The sequence below is a fragment of the Calidris pugnax genome, unplaced genomic scaffold (assembly GCF_001431845.1).
Source record: "Calidris pugnax isolate Ruff unplaced genomic scaffold, ASM143184v1 scaffold27, whole genome shotgun sequence".
NCBI classification, from domain to species: domain Eukaryota; kingdom Metazoa; phylum Chordata; class Aves; order Charadriiformes; family Scolopacidae; genus Calidris; species Calidris pugnax.
In genome coordinates, this window is record NW_015090893.1 from 15,164,208 (window position 1) to 15,189,503 (window position 25,296).

Genomic DNA, 25,296 nt, shown 5'->3' on the forward strand with positions numbered 1-25,296 from the left:
CTTGGTACCAAGAAGGAGGGTACTCTGGAGCACCAAAGAGAAAGACATTTTTCAGAAAGACAAAATCAAATTATTGGTGAGGAAAACAGACAGAAAATGATACTATCACTATTGCAATATCAGTCCAATACAATATTGGTAAGCTTTGTGTTTAATTACTAACACCAAATGCCCAAGCGTTCAGCTAATACCAGCATTGTCTTTTGGGGAATAGTTAGGAACCAGGCAGTTTATTACAAGCAAGATGACGGGTTTCCAAAGACTGCTGCTCATTATTCATATTGGGCAAGGATATCCACTGGAACTAAAAATGAGCATAATTAGGACTATTGCTCTGACTAGAATAATACTACTAGATCAGCAGATGGGAGAACGGAGTCAGGTACGTTTATCCAAGGCACTGTAGGGAATTAATATCATATTGTAAACGAATGTAAACGAAGTAACACATTCTCAGGATCTCAAGTCCAACATTAAAGAGGATGCAGATGGGAAGTGATTTAGTTTATCCCTCATTGTGCTGTTAATTGTTGTTATTGTAGATAATTATAATGAACTCATCCTCAGTGCCTCTAGGCAGACTACCCACTGGATTGTGGATAAACAGGAATGGTATACAAACAATTTTACATTGCCATAAAATGGTCCTAGGTACTTTAGTGCCTATGCTTTTTTGGCATTTACATGATCAAAAATTGCAGTTTCCTGAATTATAATTTATTGCAGGGAACTTTACACCGGTGCCCGTGGAAATTGCTCATTGCCAAGTGTGTGGTTTCGTTGTCACTATCCAAGCCCCAGGATTTGGACTCGTTTCAGAACAGAAAAAAGTAATTATACACTTTTAATGTTCATATTTCTGCTTAAGAGAGTGCTTCAGCATCACTTCTAAGTCTGCCCTTAGAGATAGGATGATGTCCTTATTTTCAAGAGTACACAGTGCCAGGACTCTACAGCTGGGATCACATTTTTCTAAAGTGCTTAGTTGTTATTTGGGTGCTGTGGGGACCAGAATTTCACTCACTCTGATGCTGGTGACTAGTTTTCCAAGGAGCTGCTGTTGCTGGACACTGGACACTCTGGTAGATGGCTGTCTGAGATCTGGAAGACATATGGTTATTTTAGTTATCAATGTAGTTGTATCATGGCTCTCAGTTAAGCCAGCATTCACTTGCAGGCTGGATTTAGGAGTCTTTGTCAATGGCAATTTGTAGCCAAAATTCCCATGAGAGATGGGAATCATATTGCATATGAAGATATAAACGTGTTCCTTAAGCAAGCTGAAAGTGCCAAATTTAGCTCATTTTAGGGGATAAATGTAGCTATGTTAAGCAAACAATTGCTTTAAATTTAAATCCATTATTTTCTCCCTGATTTTCCCACCTGGTTTTCAGGAAACATGGGGGCTTCAAGCAGCTGAGCTGAAAAGAGCTTGAAGGAGAGTGGCTAATGCCTTTAGCACAAGGGAGCTATCTGTTCAGTCTCAAACCACGTAGGAAATGTGGATCTTCCCCAGTGGAGCTTGTAACAGACAGATGAGGAATGTAATAAAAATGCAAAAATGCCAGAGAGAAAAAGTAGGGATGGCATGTGAAATGAGGAGCTTGACCCAGAGGTAAATTTTGTGCTTTGATGCATCTGGCACATCAGAGCTGCAGATTTGCTGCCCATTGTCTTGTGTGCAAGTGCTCTGTTGAAAACAGAATAGGTGGCAAAAAAAAGAAGTTTACCCCAACACGACATTGGACTCCTCCCCTTATGAAATGCCTCTGGGGGTAAAAGAGAAATTCTTTCTGCATGCTGATAAAAGTAAGGTTGAGACAAAATGTCCTCTACTGCAATGGCCTTTTTTAAAAATAAGAAAAACCATTTCTCTGTGTCACATTCCCATGCAAGGAGCAATCAAATATTTGAAAATAATGGATAGGGACTGGGAGTTTCGTACCGTGTCATCCTGAGCTTGCTTTTGTCTCTGACATTGACAGATCCTAAAGTCTTCTTCACCAAGAAAATTAGCAGAGTATTATTTTGAAATGTGTGGTTTGTATTTAATAAAGAAAAGAAGTTGACAGGGCACAGGGAGACAGATCCACTCCTTCAATGAATGTGTGTATTCCTTGCATTTTGCGTGCCAAAGCATTCAGTTAATACCTCTGTATAGCCTGTCCTGTTTATGTGACATTCAGGGATGCAATAGTTTATCTTCTGAAAACAGGTGCTTCAGCATAAACATTCAAATGAGCTGGGAAAATCTGCAAGAAGGTAAAAAAGCTACATTTTAAGTAGTTGAGGAATCAAAATTATGTGGCTTATTTTTGACGTGGGTTTGAAAACCAGCTGAGACGACATGAAAGAGAAGTACATCAAGCATCAAATGCCATCTTATGCTGAAAAGCTGCTACGCCAACCCTGAGATTTTAAATACTCTAATTTTAAAAAAATTATTGTCAACCAACCTGATTTCTGTTCTAAGTATATTTAAATATCTTCAACGACTTAAAATAGGGTATTAGTTCTATGCTGAATAGCACTGATGTTTCCACATGCATGCGTGCTACGGAGATGCTCAGTAATGGTATTTGTCAGGAAGAAGGTGACATTGTGGGAAAGGAGTGGAGGAGATGGAGATGTTCTTGGGCAACTTGTTAGACACGTATTGAAAAAAAAGATTGTACTCTGTTCAAGATGAGGATTTCAATTAGTGAAGTAATCCACTAATTTCAGTGTAGAGAGAGTTCACATGTACGGGAAACTTAAAATAAGTTTCAAATAGAAAAAATTCACAGAATTGTCAGAGTTGGAAGGGACCTCTAGAAATCATCTAGTCCAACTGCCCTGCTAAAGCAAGATTCCCTGGAGCACGCTAGTCAGGACTGCATCCAGGCAGGTCTTGAAAATCTACAGAGAAATTAACATAAGTAATAAGAAAAGTTAGGAGTGGACTGATTCTGAAATTTCTTATGCTAAGGAATCTAAAACTTTGGCTAGAGTCAGGAACTGTGTTCAGTCTCAATCCTTAGCTTTCTCCTAGGATTATGTGAACGGATTCCTGCCTGTACTCCCCCAAGTAATTCATCCATTAATTTTAGATTAAAAAATAGAAAAAAATACATTTGAAAGAATTTTGTTGTTTCGATTTATTTTTTTAAAATGTTTCAGGGGGATATCAAAGTGAAGTACTTTGTATTTTCCAACGTTTTTATTGATGGAAAGGGACTGAAAAATTTATGCATTGGTTTTGGTCCCACAGAAGCCATGTTTGTCACAAAAATGAACAATTTCCCAGAAGCAATTTTCAGTGGAGTTGGTAGATACACAGTAGTTAGAACGCTAAAGAATAGAAACAAAACATGGAGGTGGAAGCCTATCCTTTCTGCTGCTTTTGACAGTGGAAAAGTTATTGTTGAAGGTTATACATATGCCTGGAGCTGTGAAGGGTCCTGTAAAAGCACAGTAGCAAATTTTAAGAGATTTGCTAACTCCATCACAGAAATAATTAACACCATCTTCTTTAATGATTTGATATATCGATCAGAAAATAGGTATAAGGTGAAATCCAAAGTCAGTGTTTTGATTGATTTTTTTTTTTTTTTTTTACTACTTTATCCCCTTATTCAAGGGATACGTTGTCTTAGAGATCAGCTTCTGCAGTGTGCATGAAGAGATGAATTGCAGCTAGAAAGTCTAGCCTATTGAGGAGAAAAGAGCCACACAAAAAAAATTGTTAAGGCAAATCAGTCAGTGCAACTGCCGTTGAAATCCTTGTAATGATGCAAGAGATGTTATTTTTGGTGACTCATTGGAAGCCATATTATTTTTGGTTCTCAGTCAAATCTAACTGTTGTTTTCTGGACTTCTGTGGCCAAAAAATAATGTCAACAGCACTGTCTGCTTTGTCCTTGGGCTCTTTCATTGGACTCATCCCTTGGTGTCTCCTGACACTGCTCACAGGATTTAAAACCACCCTTTGCCCGGAGGCACTGCCCCTCTGCTCCCCTGTGCTGCAGCCTGGCGTTCTGCAGAGAACAAACAGTTGCCATATCGTGGCTCATTGGAAGCCATATAATTTTTGGTTCTCAGTCAAATCTAACTGTTGTTTTCTGGACTTCTGTGGCCAAAAAATAATGTCAACAGCACTGTCTGCTTTGTCCTTGGGCTCTTTCATTGGACTCATCCCTTGGTGTCTCCTGACACTGCTCACAGGATTTAAAACCACCCTTTGCCCGGAGGCACTGCCCCTCTGCTCCCCTGTGCTGCAGCCTGGCGTTCTGCAGAGAACAAACAGTTGCCATATTTATCTTGGCTCCATTTAGAAAGGTCCAAATTGCTTGGAAAGCAATAGAGACACACTTTTGAAATATCAAACTCTTGTATTTGAACAGATTGCTTATTATATTATGCTCGATGGGGGTGAAGAAGTCAAGGTCTGGATCACTGAAAAAATGAACCAGCAGCATCTGTTGCTGTGTCCAGACATACTTAACAACATCCACCTGAGTAGGGAAATGCTTTAAATGAGCACTTGGCTGTATTTTCAGACATGCCCACTGAATATGACACAGTACACCCAAAGCTCCAAAGAAAAAAATCACTGATGTGCTGCCACTTAAGAAGCAATAGAACATAAACTAACGGGATGTTGTGCTTTCTGGAAAATTAACTGTACAGCCTTGGCATAGGCTATGCGTGTAGGCATTTAGTCTGGAAATAATAGAACTGCACTCAGCTGTATTCAAATGTGTCAGCAGTTATATGCACAGCCGTCAGAGCTCTTTGGAAGGGGTGCTCAATGCACTTCAAATGATAACGTTGTTACGTGAGCAGGATCAGTGCAGGACCATTTCCTAGTGTCTCTTCTCCCTCCCACAGGCCTTATGGTTTTTTGCATTCCTAGACATCTGGCTGGTCAGAGACAGTGTAAATACCTAGAAGGAAATTTGTCCTTCTAAAACTGGCTTGTGCATATTTCATGTGATATCTAATTGGTAAATATTTATAAGCACTTTGAATATTTGACATGAGGGCTTATTTAAAATTTTCATTTCAAATCTAGCAGGTATTACTGGCTTTCTGCTCCCTTCCTCCTTTCCTTTCTCTTACCTTTATTTTCTTTCTACAACCACTTTCATTTGGGGGAGTTTTCTTTTCATTTTTATAGGATTACTTCTCCATTTTATTTCCTCTCTACTGCTTCTCCTCAAAATGATAATCTAAGCAATGAAGCAATTTCTCTCCATTATATATGTATATGTGTGATGTAGATTATATACAAAGAATGAAGAGTTTCAAGGAAACGTAAAGAGAGGCTCTGTGCAGTGTACCTACAGCTTTCATTTGCACAGCAAATTTGATGTTACCCAGAAATGCCAGATTTACTGCCAAGCACACAGCTCCTGCATTGATCACAGACAGGAGGTGGGATTCAGCAGATTTGTGCCTTGCAGTCGATCTGTGAACACACTGAGAGCACTCAGAGCCTTCCTGGTGCTATGAGAGCCCCAGTCACAGATGCTGGATGTTCATGTCCATTGGTTCCAGAAATCTTGGATTTGTGTGGAAGCCCTCAAATTCCAATGGAGCAGATTTATAAGACAGACAATATACCATAGAAAGGGCCCTTGAGAAATGGTGGCTTTAATACACAGCCATCGTCCTCTGACTGTGCCCTTTTTCCTTCTTTTTTTTCGGAAAAAAAAAAAAGAAAAAAGTATTGATAAGCAGCATTGGGTTCCTTTATTTTGGTTCTAGCAAAAGGTCTGTAGATTATCGTCGTCCTCTGACTGTACCCCTTTTCCTTCTTTTATTTGAAAAAAAAAAAAAAAAAAAAAAGAAAAAAGTATTGATAAGCAGCATTGGGTTCCTTTATTTTTTTTCTAGCAAAAGGTCTGTAGATTAAATCATTCTGAGACAGTAGCATTGGGTTCCTTTATTTTTTTTCTAGAAAAAGGTCTGTAGATTAAATCATTCTGAGACAGATATGTGGTTCTATATTCAAAAGGAAACTCCTCTGTGACGCTCGCTTTTCTGACCACAACTCTGCCCCTGAATCTTTAGCATATGCTAACAGACCAATTATTTGTATACAGGATACCAGTAAAAATTGTTAATCCTGGAATTATCTCTTGGAATGAGTGATGAATTGTGATTCCTGCCCTGCTCTTTGTGGATGTTATTTGGAAGCAATTATTAGAGTGGATTTAATTATATGTCCTCAATAGTGACATATGGTGTGATTTTCATGAGTAGTGCACTTCCACAGGTTGTTCTGTATTTGTGTGTCAGGCACTGTCCTGTGGGTGTGTGCCCCATTTCCAGTAACAGCTGTGCAGTGAATAATCTACAATGATTTCAACCAAAAAAACTGCACATACCTAGAAGGAAGATTGTTTCGGTGCTTCACTGAAACACGTTGTTGCAAGTATTTCATTTTCATTGGCATCAGCAGGACTTAAACATCAACCCAAGTGTGTTCCTGAATCTGGGACTGGAAAGGCGAAGTCTCAGAAATGATTTTGAGCTGGAGGATGTTTGCAATTGCATATAAAATGGTTTGATCCTCTTATTTTCTGAACTATTGGCCCCACTTCAGTTGCTGGTGAAAGTTCACCTGCGCTGAGGGGTTCATCAAACCTCAGACTTGCTCACTGTATATTGCAGCATCGAGGCCAGACTTCTCTCTGTGCCAGCTGAGGTGCACCTGCAATGCTGGCATTTCAGAAGTAGGATCCCTTGGATGAAGAACTTCATTTTCAATCCTTGACTGTGATTGCTTTTGAAATAGTCTTTTTTTTTCTTTTTTTTTTTTCCATTAACTAGCCAAGATAGCTTGCAGGTCTTACTTTTTCTCATTTCATTTAACTTTTTACTCAGCCTGTATCCCTATGACATGAAACAGCTCTTTTCTGAAGAAATCTGGGTGGTTTTGAACAGATGTGGAGACATGACAGAGTTCATTTAGAACATAATCAACGGATAATAATAGGGTACTTGGAGATATTGCAGTGAATGACAAGTACCATCAGCCTTTTTAAAAGAGCAAAATCAGACATTTTTAACTCCACATGCACAACAGTGTTAGAAAAAGCAGGAAATGACTAATTTGGAATCCTTTTATTATGTTCTAGTTTTTAAAAAATTATATTGTAACATTCTCAAGCATTACCCTGATCCTTCTCTGCTGGCTGTCTCAATAGCAAATAAAATTCTGTTCCACATGTTATTTGAAGCATACTGGCTCTCTTGTGTGCTCAGTTGTACCCTTCACCTTCCTTCCTGAGGCTTGAGAGTGCTCAGCTTGTCAGGATGAGGCCCCAAAATCCCTCATGTCTGATTTGTGCTTTTCATTAGTGCAAAGATCCATCTGTTTTATGAAACTCGTATTCCTCGAGCTTCTATAATGCGGTAGCTAATCAGAGTGCTCAGGAAGGTTTGGGTTGCTGTCATTGCCTGTGTCTGTTTTTGCAAAGCTGATGAGAGGACTGAGAAGGATTTTGTGTCTCCAGCAGTGAGTTTCTCGTTGACCCCTGCTTGCAGACCACCACCCTGTTCCCCCCAGAAACGTATTTAGACCAGGAGGACCGGTCAATGCCTAGTCTGGGGCTAGAACCCAGCTGGGGAGGCAGTGGTAAAGTGGGGACTGGCTCTTTGCACCCTGAAACACAGTGGCAGTCTGCTCCTCTATCTCCTGGCAGAGTCACCAAGAGTCTTTAGGGTGTCAATCTTCAAAAACATTGGTGTAACAAAATATAATTGGAAATGCATTCTGGTTCTCCTTCACCTCTTCCTCCTGACTCTTCCACCCCTGGCTAACCCTTGTCTTATGCAAAAGCGAGCCCCCCCACTGTCACAGATCTTCTTTGTGTAGGGTATGCAGGATCTCAGATGCTTCCAACTGTGTGAAATGCTGGCAATTAATACAGCACTGGTACATACGCTAATATAGCTCACGTGCTGCTTGTAAATCTTCTTGGCTTCCTTGAGTTTTTTACTGTGTGTCGTGACTTGCAACTCAGTATTTGATATGCAGGTAGGTCATTTCTGCTTGCGTCATCAAAGCTACACTACGCCTGCCAGGGTCAGGAGAAGCTTGGCTGTCAGTCTACTGCTAATCTCAGTTTTTAGTAAAGATACCTTCAATAACCCGTGCTTGCAAAGGCAAAAACACTGACATTAGGAAAGTCACTGAGTGGCTCTGTTCTCACCGTCAGAATGAGCTGGATTTTCTGTGCTGACTGTGAGCATTAAGGAAGCCAGAACAAAGATGACAAATGCTTTTGTATAAGGGATTGTTGGAAGACACAGCAGGTTCAGTGATCGTTGAAGCTTGTCTTGACAGGTGAGCAGTGTCTCCTGAGAGCAGTTAACTGCTTTCCTACCTGGCTGCAGATTGGCTGGAAAGCTATTTTATTTTATGTTATTTTATTTTATTTTATTTTTACAGCTTGTATCTTGGGTAGATTGTCTTGCTGCTTGTGTAAATAATGGAGTAAATAATTTTGAACAGAAAAATCATTCATAGTCTCTGCAAATGTAGAGAACAAGTAAAAACATCAGGCTTGGAGATGTGAATAAAGTTGGGTCTTGATGGTGTTTGCCAGCTGGGAGCCTGCTATTTACTGCTTTAGGACTTTTCTGGTTGTTAACAAAACTATTTTCCTTAAAGAAAGCAGAAGAGGAAAAATAATCTGAGTTAGTACGTACTAGATGTTCAGGTGATGTGGAAATGGTGATGGGACTTACCTAAAATGTGCTGGCTAAGAGATAAGCTTGTGAACTTTGCACACAGTATGTATAGAATGGTATTAAAGCTTAGCAGAGTTCTGACTCTTAGATTTTTTTTAACCTGCTGGGCCAACTATGTGTCTCCATCACCTGTGGCAGGTAGGCATTTCATTCTCAGATTATGGTTATTCTCAGATCTATCTCTATTTGCTGTCCTTCACAAGTCCTGCAGCTCTTTCAAGACTGATATTTGTGTTTGGGCATCTACTCTCTTAGAGAACAGAAAATCTTTCTTTTTATTGAAATTCATCTCAGTATGGTGAAGATTAAAGCATGGAATTGATTATGGATTCAAAGTGCTCCTCTCTAAAGTACAACCCACCTTTCATTTACATTTCAGACCTTACTTCACTTCATATTTGATAACATTCACTCTACAAGTCCTATCTCCACAAAATACTTAGGTAGTAGATTTAGATGCAAATGTACAATCGTTTTCTGCTGAGCCTTGAGGACATCTTGAATCTTAGTGCACTAAATTGGCACATTTATAGAAACCTCGGTGCCCCTGTTTCTGCATTGAGGCATGCACCTGCTCTACTAGAGATAAACACCTGCTTATTGTTATATGATATCTCTGTTTAATGAAGATCTGGAGTTCTTGCTGATTTCCATAATAGATAATAGTGATAGATAAGAGGATGTAAACATACAACCTCCACCTTGCAGAAGGTCTCACTACTAAAATATAGACTATTCCCCAGCTCTCTACTTCAGTGCATTCTCCGAAACTCCTATCAGAAATAGCATTATCTCACTTCTGGGAGAATGCTCTAATCCCAGCCCTGAAGAGCTTTCTGGTTCCCTGGGACTGTTGACTTTTTCTGCGCTGAGTGAAGCAGCTCTTCATAGCCTTTGGTTTGCAGGAGAGCATAGTAAGGAAAGCTGGGACACACAGACACATTAGAAGCAACCTTAGACCTATGACAATGTCACTAAACCAACTAATTTAAAAAAATAATCATTATCAGGAGCATCTCCCTTTTGAAGGGGAGAAACTGTCCAAATAAACATAGTCACCTCTAGTAACACATTATTTTAAACAGTGTTGCTCTACCTAATTAATGAATGTTTGCACAGTGCTTTGAGATCCTTGCCTAACAAAGAAGGCTACTATGTTGCTATGTGTAAACGTTAGAATAAATAATTTAGAAAATATAGCAGTACAAAGCCAAAGTACTCTTATCATTTTATCAAAGCCAGGTTCAACTATCTTCTTTTTTTGGCTGCTGGCTTAATTAGATAAGTTGCTGAATTTAATTAACTCATCAAACCTAATTTAAAAAGATCTCTCAAGTCAGTAAGAGCTTGTCTTATGCTTATTATTTCTATTTGTTGCATTGAGTCTTTAATATCACCATTTTGTTAGGATATTAATGGTAGCCTTAATTGTGTTCTAATTTACTGCATTTACTCAGGTGGTGGCAGTTTCCTCATTTTTTAAGTGGCAGCATGTGAAACTCAATCACAACTTAATTTAAGGCAGTGAAATTGCTCTTCTAATCCTCTGTCAAGTCGGGTACATGCTATCTCTTTTCCCCTAAGTGTAATTTGGGTTTGCAAGGTGAAATTATTTCAAAGGAAATCATGTTGAGTGTCTGAGGTCCCATTTCCAGGAGAAGTGTTACGATAAAAATTATTCTCTGGATGCTCTTTTCAGACTGTTTAACCAAATTGTTGGGTAATAAATTTGAAACTGAAATTTGTGTTACAGCTATAGATTTCATTTTAAAAATATGTGCAACTTGTTGTACCAGCCTGAAACTCCTTGAAAGTTACTAAAGAAAAAATTACTAGTGGAGACTCTAAATTGAAAAATCTGTTGTAATTTCTAACCTAGCAGAAGGACCTTGGTTTTGCCCTCTTTCACATTCCCAGAAGATATGCCATGCAGAGAGGAGAGGTCAAGCAATGCTTAAAATCAAAATTTCTCTACAAATTAATTACTTGTTGATCTGTAAGGCACACTCTAATGTAATGTGAACTATGTTGAACATAGTTTACATTAGATAGAAACATTTCTAATTAAATCTGGAGGAGTTCATGTATTTTTGCTATGACCTGGGTGAAATCGAGTGCTTTCTTACGGCTCCAGTCAGTAGTTTTGCAGAAGTAACCTTGCTCACAGCTGTGCTCTCTTGGTTTTGTTTGTTTGTTTGAGGTGTGCTTTCAAGTGCAAAATTAAATAACTAGTGTTTCTCTATTTTTCCTTAGAACGACTATAGGAAGCTATCTATGCAATGCAAGGACTTTGTCGTGGGGGTGCTGGACCTGTGCAGAGACACCGAAGAAGTAGAGGCGATTCTCAACGGAGATGTGAACATACATCTGTGCCCCGACCACCACCGGCCAAGCCTGAGCAGGATTAAACTTGCTATTAAATACGAGGTCAAAAAGGTAAGATACTTTTTTTGGGTCCTTGGCGGATACATCTTCATGTCTAAGTTATGCTTCCTTGATCTCACCTGGAAAATAATAACTGAAAAATAGATTTCAGTGGGACCAGGACTATGCCTGGATTTTTAATGTTTTATGCTCTGATTTGCATTTTCTCACATACTTTATTGTGGAGAAGGGTATTTGCAAAGGACATGTTACAGCAGATATGGCATTTACACTTTTTTGGGTCCCTGGCGGATACATCTTCACATCTAAGTTATGCTTCCATGATCTCACCTGGAAAATAATAACTGAAAAATACTTTTTTTGGGTCCTTGGCGGATACATCTTCATGTCTAAGTTATGCTTCCTTGATCTCACCTGGAAAATAATAACTGAAAAATAGATTTCAGTGGGACCAGGACTATACCTAGATTTTTTAATATTTTATGCTCTGATTTGCATTTTCTCACATACTTTATTGTGGAGAAGGGTATTTGCAAAGGACATGTTACAGCAGATATGGCATTTATTTTAAAGTGATAGACATGAATGTATAGATGACCTAAGGGACCACCATAGTGCACAGTGCTTCTTGTGCAGGTCATGACTATGAACCTCTGAAGACTTCAGTAGCGAGCAAAAGTTGTCACCATACCAAACTGAGGGTCTTCCTACTTGTACTGTGATTTACATGAGGGTAAGGGATGAATCTGGCAGATGCTATGGCATCTTTGGCCACAAATTACATAAGTAGAGAATTTAGTCCAGATCCTCACCATTCCCAAACCATCTGTCTTTCCTTCAAACTAAATCTTCTGCTTAGACCGAGGAAATAGCTGGACTCTGCAGTGTGACTGAAGTCAGTAGACCAAGTCTCCAGTCTCACCTGACTGCTCTCAAATGCTCCCTGACCACTCAGCTCTGACTCACATCTCGTTTCAGTCTCCAAATCCACTTGTAAATATCAAAAATGCTACCCTTTCTGTAATGTTACAAAAAGAACATATACATAAGGTAGCAATTTTGTCATATTCAAGATCCTTTACTGCAGTAATAGAAAGTGGTATTTAAATTTTTTAGAAAGAAGTTTTGTAGTTTTGTAATTTGTAAACTTAACAATTGGACTTGATGATCTTAAGGGTCTTTTCCAACCTAAATGATTCTGTGATTCTATGATTTTATACAGAATTAGATCAAAACCTCAAAAAACAATTTCTTATTAACTTGGAATTTTGATTTTTTTTGAAAACATGGGAATGTAGATAAACATTTCTAAAAAGAAAGCTCCAGATCCATATTCTGTGAGTTCAGATTTCCACCAAATCCGTGAAACAGAAGGAAGATGTATATTTTGAGGAAAAACGTAATGATGGACTTTCAGAAGTATTTTAAACAAACATTCAGCTTTACAGAAGTGTGTTGTGTGAATGGAAAATTTGATTCTGGCAAATCCTAGGCCTGGGTGGTCCCAATTAATTGCTCCTACAATATGCATTGATGGAAACTGGGCTCCTGCTATGGGACTCAGAGAGTGTTCCAAATTTTCAAGCTAACATCTGCTCTCTCTATCCCCTCCCAAACTCACCACCTGCTCCAGTTTGCCTCTTGACTGTGTTGCTGTGCTGGCCAGAGAAGGCCTTTTCCTGTTATGAAAGCCATTAATTAAAAAGAATCTTAAAACTCTTATTTGAAATGAATAGCTTTCATGCAGGAGCACGTGGTATGGAGCCAGATATTTCCTCCTGGGATTTTGTGTCTCTGCATAGTTCCATCACCAAAACTGAGCATAACATCTCAGCTCATTGTTAGTTAGATGCCTCTCAACAAGCGGGGTAAAGTTTAGTTATTGAAGCTGTCGCTTTGGTAACAGGAGGACAAACCTGCTCTGGTGCTCTTTCAGAAAATGAAGTCATCTAAAATAGACTGATAGCACATCATCAAGGAATAGTCCCCAGTGACCTATGGTCTGAGAATTATCATGAAGTTGATAAGAACCTCAAGCCTTTTCAGTGCATGAAGTCGTCTGCACTATTTTGCTTGTTTATTCTTCTAAATGTTTGTGTCATCCTTTAGATACCAAGACCATTAGCCATAGCTGAATTGCTGTTGGTTATTGTGCTGCTTTGAGCCCATTGATCCTAGCTCAGTCAGTTTCAGAGGAATATTTCCTCCATTTCTTATATTTTATGTATGTGCATATTTTCCTGCACATGTACATGAACGCTGACCTAAAGCATCTCTGGTGGGTCATATACAGTTAGTCTTTTTCCTTATAAATATCTTCCTGTGCCCAGGAAAGCTGAGCATCCTTTGCACCACAGCAACCTGTTACTCCCTGATAATAACTGCTAAACTAATTACAGAACATAAACATGAGCATTTGTCAACCTCATGTTGACTCTTAGGTTAGCAATTTTCAGATATTCTTTTCAGCAGGCAGTATGTGTTTACATGTAAGATAAGCATTTAACTGCTAACTCAAAATAAGAGTTTCATTTGTGGGAGGCAGAGACACATTCAGATTAATGGCTTTGGTTATTGGCAGTGACTTATGATAATAGACTGATATTTATCACGCTTGCTGAAAAAAGAGATCGTGTTATGGTAACACAGTAATGATTTCCTTAAGAGGCAATGGATTCAGGTACAAGCTTTTTATCCAGTTTAACGATATTTAGGCTTATGTATAAAAACTCTGTGCTTTGAGATCTATGTTCATTTTAAGAAAGTTCTATAACAGAAGAGGGTGAGACGGAGCGTGAATTATTATACATATTTGATAAATAACCTCTTGGGAAGATTCTGTAAATTTCAAGTCACTTTTTCAAAGCTAATGCAATGACTCATAGGCGTAAGCGAGATGGCATGTGGCCCTCCAAGTGTGAAAGGCAGAACAAGACAGGCACACCAAGTGACTTCCCACCCAGAGCACCCAACCCCCCAAGCCCCATCACTTGGTCTGATGGTGCTGCCCTGCCCAGGCCACGTCCCGGCGCTGGGACGTGGGTGGCTCTAACTCACCCAGAAACAGTCCCAGGGATGTGGAGACCTTTCCAGTTTTTTGAACTGCACCCTAGAACTGGAACGACAAGGGAACATAGTTGTGTTTGCCTTTTTTCTTTCTTTTTTTTTTTTTTTTTTTGTCCTGGATATTTAGTTGGCAGGGTAGGACTAACAAGGGGACTACAGCTGTGCCTGCCATCCCTGCTACCAAAACCTCCCCACTTCCACCACTAGCATCAGTCTTCAGGTCAGTTTTGTATCATCCAGCTCAGCAAGTTCTAGATGAGCTAAAGAATTAAGGATGTGCCTACTTAAATGAGTATAGAGATCCTGAAGTATTTTATATTCATTCTCTCCTGTGACCAGTAAGAAGAATCTTCGACAAGACAACTTCAGGGACTTTAAGGAGAAAATAAAAGAGGTGTTAGCTGTTATGGGTTTTTTTAAAACCAAGTTAGTATGCAAACTAAATATTTGCATTCACATCTGAAATTTTAAGAAATATTTGATTTAAAAAAAAAAAAAAAATTCTATCTTTAGCTTCTTTATTCATGTTTCCATATTAGGACTTTAAGTGCCTACAGTAGGCTGAGCACATTTGAGGTGAATCTTGGAAAGTCAGTCAAGAAAGCATGAAAAGTTCCAGAATTCACTTGTCTTGTCTCTTTTTCCTCTTCTGTTTCTGCAAAGCATATTACTAGCACATATGAGATGCTGACAAGAAAACAAGTTTAAGGCTCTTATATAATTGGAGGACTTTATATACAGAGTCATTGAAGAATTAAGGAACTCTGCTTGTACATATTTCACAGCAAGGAGAAAGCTAAAATTACAGTGTTTTACAAAGTAGTCCTTAAAAACTCTGTATGACTCCAATTCCCTACCCTTCCTGAAAGAGCTAAATAATTGCTCTGTACCCCTAGATTCTTGGAAAACTGCACTCAAATAGCCTCTGTTCGGGTTTTCCAGAGTAATTTCTCCCTTCCAGTTGGCTGTCTTAATGATTCATAATTCCTCGAATATTATTACAATGGGAACAGTTTGTCAAGAACAAAACAAACAATTTGTGAACATTTGAGCGTTTACTGAGTCCTGGATGCTTTCCAAGAAATGGACTTTTAGCCCAAGTTATGGGATTGTAACAAATTTCCTATTGTCTCCCCTGATGTTAGGTAGCTATGCTTAGGCACTTGCATATTCCAGTCAAGAACTGTTTTCTTTCTCCTCCAGATGTGCAGGGTCTCAGGCAAAGGGAGAAGAAAGGTTGGGTGCAGGAGGAGGGACAGAGGATGCTGGTGGTGCTGCAGCAAGGGCTGCTCGTGTGGTTTCTTTGGGTGTTATAGGAGAGGAACCATCATGGTGTGAGAGCAAACACCATGGCAGACTCCAGCCAGCTACTCGTGGAAATGGCAAAATTAAAGGCAGCATTAAGGTGAAACAGGAACTATTTTGCTCGGGTGTTTCTGGTGGATTATAGCCAAAGTGGCTTCCATTGCTAAATTGGAGTTCTAGTCCCAAGGAAAGAAAATAAAACTGCTCATAGCTTCTTGAGCCAGGGATACTCTCAGCTGTTTTTCATGTAAGTTTACAACATCTAACTGAGAGTTTTCTTTATGTTCTTGACTGAAAATTGCAGAATAATCTTTTTTTCTTTTCTTGAAACAAAAAAAATATATTCCAAGCAGATGCTGGAAATAAAAGGGTAGCACAGGGTTTCCCTGTGTGTGAACTCATTTCTAATTAAGCCAGGGTGTGATTTCTACCTGTGAGAGGCATAGGTACAGAGGCTGGGACAACTCTGTCTTGGACTTTTCCCTTTGAGAGCCAATAGTGAGAAAATGCAGTTTTTGATGTACTGCCACAAAACGATTTTACTGGCGTATATCAATTTCATAGAGCCCTTCATATTTTCTGTTCTCATTTTTGTCTGTGCAGCTATGCTCCTTTCTTGTCATCCTTTAATGCTGGCAGGGGGCTTATATGTCAACATTTACCTTTAGGTCTAAAGCTGTTGCTTCTCTGTAGGAGGTGACATTCATTTCCTTCTTTCCCAATGTCAGGATTATCATTGCTGTATTCTTTTAACTGCAAATGCTGAGTGCCCACCTCTGTTTTCTCAGCAGCTCAGTTCTTAGCCATCACAAAGCCAGAGCACCTTTCTCTTTCACGAGTTTTAATTTAATTAACAATAAGACATACAAATTGGGTTTGAAAAAAAAAAATTAATAAGAATTAAACAGAACACCAGATGGCTGTGTAAATCCTATTTAATAGAGAGCTGGAACAGGAACTTTTCTCATAACTGTATTATTAATAATTAACATATGGAAGATGCTCTGAACAGAATACTCATGGTAATTTTTCATTGCATTGGTCATGAGACTCAGACACTCAAGGGCATGAGACGTCCCAGCTCTCGTCAACTGCTGCAACAACTTGTGCTCCCCATTCATTTGCTCAAAGCAAATGCTCATTTGTTTTACCCTGCACAATAACTTGTGCAGGAAATACCTTTCAGGGTCCTTCTCACCATTGAATGGGGCCCCACCTGCAGCATTTCCATCCCACATGGGAGTTAGAGAAGGTTAGTCCCTGAATGGGCAGACAAACCAGTCTTGCTCCTGCTGAGGAGATAGCTTTGCCCCCCAAAATGTGCAGTAACAGACAGTGCCCCAAACACAGGCTGGGGCAGACCTTAGCTAGCACATCTGTAGGAAGATTAACTGGAAAATCTTGGCGTTTGCAAGAGAAGCATAAGAAAATAAGCTGGAGAACAGAGAGCAGGAGAAGCCCGGGGATGACAAGAAGTTCTGAAACTCCTCCCTTTGGAGAGCAAGGAGTCTATCTGTGCCATGCCAAATGGTGGGTAGCTATGGCTCTGTCAGCTCTCAATTTACAGTTATCCTGCAAATTCCTGCAATGCCATGCCCTGGTGAGGGATTGCTGCAGGGAAGAGGTGGAGAGGGCACACTGGGTCGCACCACCCACCGCCTCACACGCAGCCTGTGCATGAGCCTTAACACAAACGGAAAACTACATTTCGGTAACCCAAATGGAATGTTTCAGCTCCACAGCTTTCAGAGCTGTCTAGGTCACAGAAAATCTCTCTTGCTGCTCTTTGTCCTTCTTTGGAATCACATTAAGCTTAGGAATTTCCCAAGGGACAAACATTGATTTTTCTGTACCCCGATGGTTGTAAGGTGCACAGATATGGCTTGAGGCAGGACAGGGTTATGTTTTGCCATCTAAATGCAAAGCCTCAAGGAGGAGAACTTCTCAAGAAAAAAGGCTTTCAGGAAGTTGGCGTTTTGCTTTTGTTTCTGTAATCCCTGGTCAATTTTTTTGCACTCTAGTTTCAGGAATATTTAACTGAGGTCTTGTGCAGTCACTGATGGCTTGGACTGTGGTGGTGGGATGAAAAATGTCTCTTCATCCCTGGAGAGACAGTTGATACTGTACAAACGTAATTTAATTTCTATGTGAATAGTAGAAACACAGTGGTCATTCTTTTAAGTATATCCATGTAATTTTTCTTTTTACATTTTTAATTGCGTATTACAGACATTTTGTCAGAAATTGGAAAGGGAATGAGTTACTTCCCTTCCTCACAGAAAGTGTTTCTATGTCTCTGAGTATTACATTAGGAAGGTTCCTTCCTCCCACTGAAATCTGTGGTTCTGATGATTTCCTTTTGCCCAGATGTTTCAATTTATTTTCTTTTCCAAGACGAAACTCATTTTGTTATTTCCTGCCCATATATCCATCCTCTCAAGGCTTGAGTGAATCATTTCTCCATCCTGAGTGGTGTTTGCAATATTCCCAATTTACTGTAATATGCAGACTTAATCATTTTCATTTGCAAAGTGCCACAGAGTCTCAGATATCCATCAAGACATTGACAAGATAGCACGGGAACACATCAAAACCATTGCATGGATACCCATCACAGATGAAAGGGTATAAAATTACCTTTATTAATAATAAAATTCACTTAGAAAAGAGCAACTAATATGGTCTGCTATAAACCTGACCTTAGTTGCCCCCAATTTTGTCTTCATCTATCTCCCCGTAGGCAGTAGACCTGCTAAAGTGCATTTTGGACAGAAAGTCAGGTGGGGATGAGTAAAACCCCTGAAATAATAATAAAAGTCAGTATTTCAAGTTACTGAGGGAATTTTCCTAAGAGGTGTTCAAATTTGTGTGTCTGCATGGGTACTGACCCATTGTGCAGCTCTCCTTCATACTGCTCGTCACGCACCTGTAGGTGTCTACATTTCAGTACATTTTTGGGATTCTATACCTCATGGTTAGAGGAGTCTCATCCTATGAGTGAGTCCTTCTCTCCATCAGCTCCGCTGGGACTGAAGCCATCTATACTGAAGGCATCTGAGTTTGAGCATCAGCCCAGACTTTCCTTACCACATAGCCAAGGGAAAAGAGTTTACTGACTCTCCCTGGGGGAGGAAGAGGCTACAGCATTTTACATTTGTCCTTCTGTGCTCACAGAAGGTGGGTTTTTTTTATAGATACCAAAGGGAACTTGTTGTTTGGTAGCTTTTTATTGTGGGATGTTTTCAGATGAATAATTAAATAATGAGGTTTTCCAAGTGGTTTTTATTCTGCACAGATATGAAAACCTTGGAATGTTAGAGGCTAGGAGTTCCAATTCATTTGCTTGTTTTCAGATAAGTAATTCAGTGATAAGTTTTATTCATACATTTAAAAAGAGGAGAAATGAGACATCAGCAATAAATCTCTTCAGAGAACATGAAGCCCACTAGAATATGAAACAGAAGTTTGCTCAAGAGCCAACCACCTTATTCGCTATGCTATAGAATAGTTCTTAGCACAAGAAAGAGCCTTTATCCTTGTCCTGGGGAAATGAAATTATAAGTAAATTTTAGGCAGAACAAGGATTAAACCAAACCAATTAAAGAATGTTTGTAAACTCTACAACTCTACATTTTCTGATTATATACCTCAAATATATTGGACTTAATTTAATATCACATGAATTGAAATTCTAACTGAATGACAAAAAAATCGCCCTCCATTCCTTCCACTACTAAGAGCGTTATTAATTTTGTGTTTTCACTCAGCACTGGAGAGCATTTCCATCAATAGGCGAATTGCATTTGAAATGGTCCTGGCAGTTTCATTTGCCCCATTATTTTTGTTTTCTATTAGCCTAATTTGTTTTTATTGGGTTTTATTTTGTGCCTGTTCACCGTTCCGGTGCCTGGTCAAATCCTGTTTCCATCCACGTTGCTCACTCTAATGGGACCATGCCCTCTCCTTTCCAGAGCTGCACAGCACGGGTGGTTTGGGGCAATTATACACAAGCTTTGGGATGCTGGGATGACCTTCACTGCCTTGGTTCTGTCTTCTAACCAATTAAAGAATTTTTGTAAACTCTACATTTTCTAATTATATACCTCAAATATATTGGACTTAATTAAACCAATTAAAGAATGTTTGTAAACTCTACAACTCTACATTTTCTGATTATATACCTCAAATATATTGGACTTAATTTAATATCACATGAATTGAAATTCTAACTGAATGACAAAAAAATCGCCCTCCATTCCTTCCACTACTAAGAGCGTTATTAATTTTGTGTTTTCACTCAGCACTGGAGAGCATTTCCATCAATAGGCGAATTGCATTTGAAATGGTCCTGGCAGTTTCATTTGCCCCATTATTTTTGTTTTCTATTAGCCTAATTTGTTTTTATTGGGTTTTATTTTGTGCCTGTTCACCGTTCCGGTGCCTGGTCAAATCCTGTTTCCATCCACGTTGCTCACTCTAATGGGACCATGCCCTCTCCTTTCCAGAGCTGCACAGCACGGGTGGTTTGGGGCAATTATACACAAGCTTTGGGATGCTGGGATGACCTTCACTGCCTTGGTTCTGTCTTCTCACCTTTGCACAGTGAGATCCCAGTCCTGTTAATGTACTCACTGATTCAGCTGAGAGCAAAAGATATATCTCAAACAACATGCTTGCTTTTATAGAGCAGACTGAGGCACAGGAAAGAGGTGTAGCCATGCTAAGCTTTTCAGTGCTCAAAATCAGAATTTTGGATTAGATAACTCAGGTCAACCTCAAGCGAATCCAGATATTCGATCTCCATAAAACTGGGGAATGTATGGCTATCTTGGGATTTGAGGCATGCAAGTATTTCCCCATGGAAAAGTGGATCTAATAAAAAAGGTTTTTTTGGTTAAGAAAGGTGCATGTGAAAGGTTTTACAAAGGTGTAATTTATTATGAAAAACCATAATAAATGCTTCTAGTGTTATACCTTAGAAGTAACTCAGAGACTGAGGTTGCACAATTTGTTTTCATTTTGTCCTGATAATTGCAGCTTATCTGGCCTCTGCCTACAAATCTAAACCTTTTCCCTTTGCTACTGGGTTTATAAATGCTGACGTTAGACTTCAGATACCAGATCTGAATATTCACTAAGACTGGCATAAAGATCATCTACAGGATGAGCAAGAATTTCATGAATATGTGTGTGATGCCATTAGACAGTCAAATGAACCCCAGGGACAGAGGGAAAGCTGCAGAAATCCTCAGGGCAGGGACGTTCCGCTGCTTCATGTTCTCCATGTGTCTGCAGCAGTTGCAATATCTTAGAGGACCTTTTCTCATGTCGTGTTTATTTTTATGCTACGGTCAGATCCCACTGAAATTTGTCTTCATCAGTTGAATTCTCTTTCATCCAAGTTGAACAGGGTTCCATGAAATTCCTTTTTTGCTTCTGGATGAAGGAATTTGGACCTGCTGATTTCCGCTCCTTTGTAAGGTTACTTCAGTGCAAAGTGTTCTAAAAACTGGGCCTGTGGCCATGAATAGAATTTAACTATAATTAGAGTAGGTCTCTTTTGTGAAAAGGTCACAGTCTCACAGCACGAGTATTGGGATTGGAATTTTACTTATTATTTTGAATTCGTAAATAATAGGGCAAGTAGTTTTCTATTTCTTTCTTATCTTTCTAAAATTTTACTTGCACCCATTATCAGGCACAACAGTGAACAGTGAGCAAGTTCCAGCCATATTTACCCTTTGACAGCCTCATTTGTCATAGTTTAAGAGCACAACCACTTGCTAAAGGCAGATTTTTTTCTGCACTCTGGATTATGAAATCAGAGTATTATATCCCATCTGCTTCTGTTAAAGTTTCTCGGAATAGTTTCTTCAAAACAGAGGTATCTTTGTTCACTTGGAGGTTCACAGAACAGAGTACAAGGTGACGATAAGAACAGGCATATGCAGATGTTCCCTTCTTCCTGTACTGTATGTTTCCTAGCAAGCTTCAATAATTTCCACTCAGCTTTTTTGGTCTTCTGCTCTGCTTTGGGCAAAATGACTCTCCAAGCAGGTCGGTCTTCCATGGGATCAAAAAAGTGTCCTGACATACTTTTCAATTTTTTTCAAGGTTTGGTTTTATTTTGAAATTCAACAAAATTATGTTTCAGTCCAAGGAAATTATTTTATTCAGTATAAATACAGATTCTTTGTTTAGGCTTTGAGACTAAAAAAGCTTAAAATATCAAAGGAATCTTAAAAAATGAGAAGTGGTTTAAAAGCAAAGTTATTATGTTTTGTTTTAATATTTTCATTGCCTTTTTCTTCTGTTTTGTGCATGTGGGCATGTGTTTACTCTTTAATTCATCTAATCCTCTTTGGTGAGATGCAGGATAGTCTTTACCCTTCAGGGAACAGCAGTAATATCCTGCTTCCATCTTTCCCTGAGTTTCTTCCATCCCTGTTGATGTTTGCTGGTACTCCCAGAGCATCTTCAGCAACCCACTAAAAAGGGATGATTTCACATCTCCTTTGATGAGGGTTTTGAGGAAGGAAACATGATGTTGCCGACATGGAAATGGAGAAGGGACAGGCCCAGCTTTCCATCCCTTCCCACCTCTGGTTTTGCTCAAGCACAGGATCGCAGCATAGGTCCTGCTGGAAACACCAGCACAGAGAGCCCAGCTCAGCCTGTGCTTGTCTGTCAGGTGTGTCATCAGCTCTTCTTAGTAATTCTTAGGCACCTCCACCGTTTCAGAGCACACAATGTACATAGTTCAAATCCTACCTGGTTTTTCCTCCATGTGAATCCCTGCAGGAGCACTGCTCCTGTGCTGCCTGGTGACATCCCTGACAAAATGGAAAAGCCACAGATAGACTCCACCTGATGCCCCCCTTATTTTCCCTTGTAATACAGCGGCACAGCATGACAGTTGACTCAAATGAGTCATCAAAAAGAGTTTTGGCTTTTTCAGTAGGATCCCCGGCATCTGAAGCATTACGTGCCCAACCAGGGGTTCCTGTGAGCAGGTGCTGCAGCTTAAAATGTGTTAATCAATGTAGGCTTGCAGAAGCGAGGAGCTACATCAAAAGACAAATGTTTAATAATGAACCCAAAAAGGTTGTTCGAAGGGCATGAGCGCAGCTACATGATGGAAAGAAAAATGGCTCATCCCTGCCCCTGCCAGTGTCTCTTGACATTACCAATGTTCTCAAAATCTATTTATGTAGCTCCTTTTCTAGCTCTACTCACTGATTAAACACACTGCTGCTCATCTGAATTGCAGCTTTTGTTTGCTGAGGTTTGCCAGCATTTGTTATAAGGCTTACAGCAAAGGGATGAGCTGGAGGGGACACGACAGGAGTATCTCTGTGAAAGCAGGAAAGTTAAAGTCACAAGTTTGTGCTGTTACCTCTGACATGCAGGTTTTTAAAGTGTTTTTGTTGGTTCACTGACGAGCTTTTCCTTCCTACCTCAGCCCCTGGCTATTTAGTGTTGGGCATATTAGCAAAGCAAGATGATCCTGTCTGAGTGGTTCATTCTTTTGCCTTGATGGTAGATTTCTACACTCATAAGGGAATTAGAATTATTTCAGTAGTAAAAAAGATAGTGGTTTTTTTCCACACGATTAATTCCAATCATTTGAGGCTGACCTCTGCCTTTTACCTGTCTTACCATAAGTTTCTCTTATTTCTGCTGACAGCATTTTTCTGCCCAAGATAGCTATCTTTCTTTATCTCCCCCTTCCCCCCCTCCCCCCGTTTGATGTGTGAGCACTGTCTGAGACTCTCAATAATTTCCTGGATTTTTTTCACCTGGTTGTACCTTATCTGTTATGTGCCATAGAATAAGAGAGGTGTCCTTTGGGTAGGGACCATGGAACATTTTGTGTAGGGGGTTTAAACAGTGCCTAACCACTGACAGCTCAGACAATGGCAGTGCTAACACTGAACAGCACCAGTGACCAGAGTCCTCCTCACCACAGACCTTTTCTCTGCCCAATAAAATAGAAAATAAAAAATTAAAGTCTCTCTACTACAGTGTTTCCTATCAGAAGTAACTTCTCATACAGTTATAGAGCTATAAAGGTACTTTATTGTCTGTGTAGTGAAACTCATGCATTTTTGAACAAGAACGCTAACGAAAAAAATCTCACTCTGTCATGAGAGTTGTAAAGTGCTTTCCCACAATGCATATACATGATAAGCTAAGAGGAAGAGCTGTCATCCATCAAATTAGACAGCAATGTGGAAAAGTTATCATTCAGTGTGGTATCCACAGTGGTCTCTAAAACATTCTCTTTATTTCTATGTGAAAAACGGTTCCTTTGGGCCCTTTGAATTCCCACGAAAGGCTCTGAGAGATTTTTTTTCCATATTGTAGACAATATTCATTTCACTCATTTAATCCCCTGTAGCACAGAGCAGCAGCTTTCGGAGTTGTCAATACTTTCCTGTGTCCTTCAGTGACTCTCAAATCCACCGTTTTGGCAGTTTCATTATTTGAGCTGGCTCTTCATGTGATGTGTGACTCTATTTTAATTATTTTTTAGTGTTTTTTTTTTTTTTTTTACTTAAAAAAAACCGTGTAACTGATAGGCTGGAGGAAAGTATAGTTTTCTCCCAAAATCACAGGGGTATCCATGCTGTAAGAAAAAGCGACTGCCATCTACTGGGTTCCCTGTGCCATGGGACCACAAAAGCTACCCCTGCGGTTTCTGAACGCAGAAACGTTGGGAAGCATTTCACTTGAGCTCCCAGACCCTACTTCATTACCTTTATTAGCTTGGAGGGGACTCACTCTGCCCATGAGATAAAGCGTTTAATGCTTTTAAACGGCTCTTTGGGACTCATGGGATCCCCTCTGCTGCCAGTGCTTCCATTTCAATCAGTGATATCTCACCCCTTTGCACAGCCCCAGCTTGTTGCAACCCTTTCTGCCTTTCTCTCCTTCTGGTGCAGCCACAGTTTCCCCCTAAAAGCCTCCTAGCCTCATTTTCCAGTACTGAAGAAAGGGAAATAGCATTTAATGGGATCTTTGAAAAGGCAATGCACCATTCAGGCCTCTGAAATTCAATATACCACATCACCACACCACAATACTTTGAAGTATTCTGCCTTGAAGCTTTTGTCTCAAACTCTGTTCTTTTCTGTGCCTATGCCACTAAGCAAAGCATTAGTGTAATCTTTAACTTGGTGTCAGTGCCCATTCCCAGAGAAGGGAGAAAGTTAAATGGCTCTGTAATGTCTCTGATGAGATCTAAGATCAATTTCTGACATTTTGATAAAGAGGGGGCTGGCAGAGTCACTGCGTATTTCATTAATATCTGACGGAGCCAACATAATGAAAAACTGTACTGCTTGCTGTAAGCAAATAACAGATCAAAACTCATTCATGCTCTTATCTTTCTTAATGTGATCTTATTTTTTTCCCTCATTTTTGTAACAATCAAAGATAGGTGAACACCATCAAGGCTCTATGGAATGCTGCCAATCTTTATTGCCTTGTAAAAAATAAATTGTTCCAATGAACTGGGTTTTATGGCAATTCCTCCTCAATTTTCCTATAGTTGCTATTTTCATTGTAGCTGTTCCCAGACAGAGTGAAACAATGAACAGATTAAAATGTCTGATGAATTCTCTGAAACGCCAACCAGCAAAAGTCTTTGACTGTCTCATTGCCAAGGACAACTGAATTTCTTTGTCTGAATCAATTCTTATAATGTGGTGAACAATTACAAGAGCAGGAGGATGCCTGGCTGTTGCTTTGGCCCTTCATCTCAAAAGTCTGCACATCTACCAATGTAATTTTCCT

General features: G+C 39.6%; 1 protein-coding gene across 1 annotated transcript in view; it reads left to right on the forward strand.

Annotated features, from left to right (window-relative positions):
* Positions 1-25,296, forward strand: part of TRPC7 (transient receptor potential cation channel, subfamily C, member 7) — a 70,553-nt gene that overhangs the window by 11,032 nt on the left and 34,225 nt on the right. Inside the window, exon 2 of the mRNA XM_014947800.1 lies at positions 10,996-11,178. Within this exon, the coding sequence (XP_014803286.1) occupies positions 10,996-11,178 (183 nt within the window). The remainder of the gene's footprint in view (positions 1-10,995; positions 11,179-25,296) is intronic.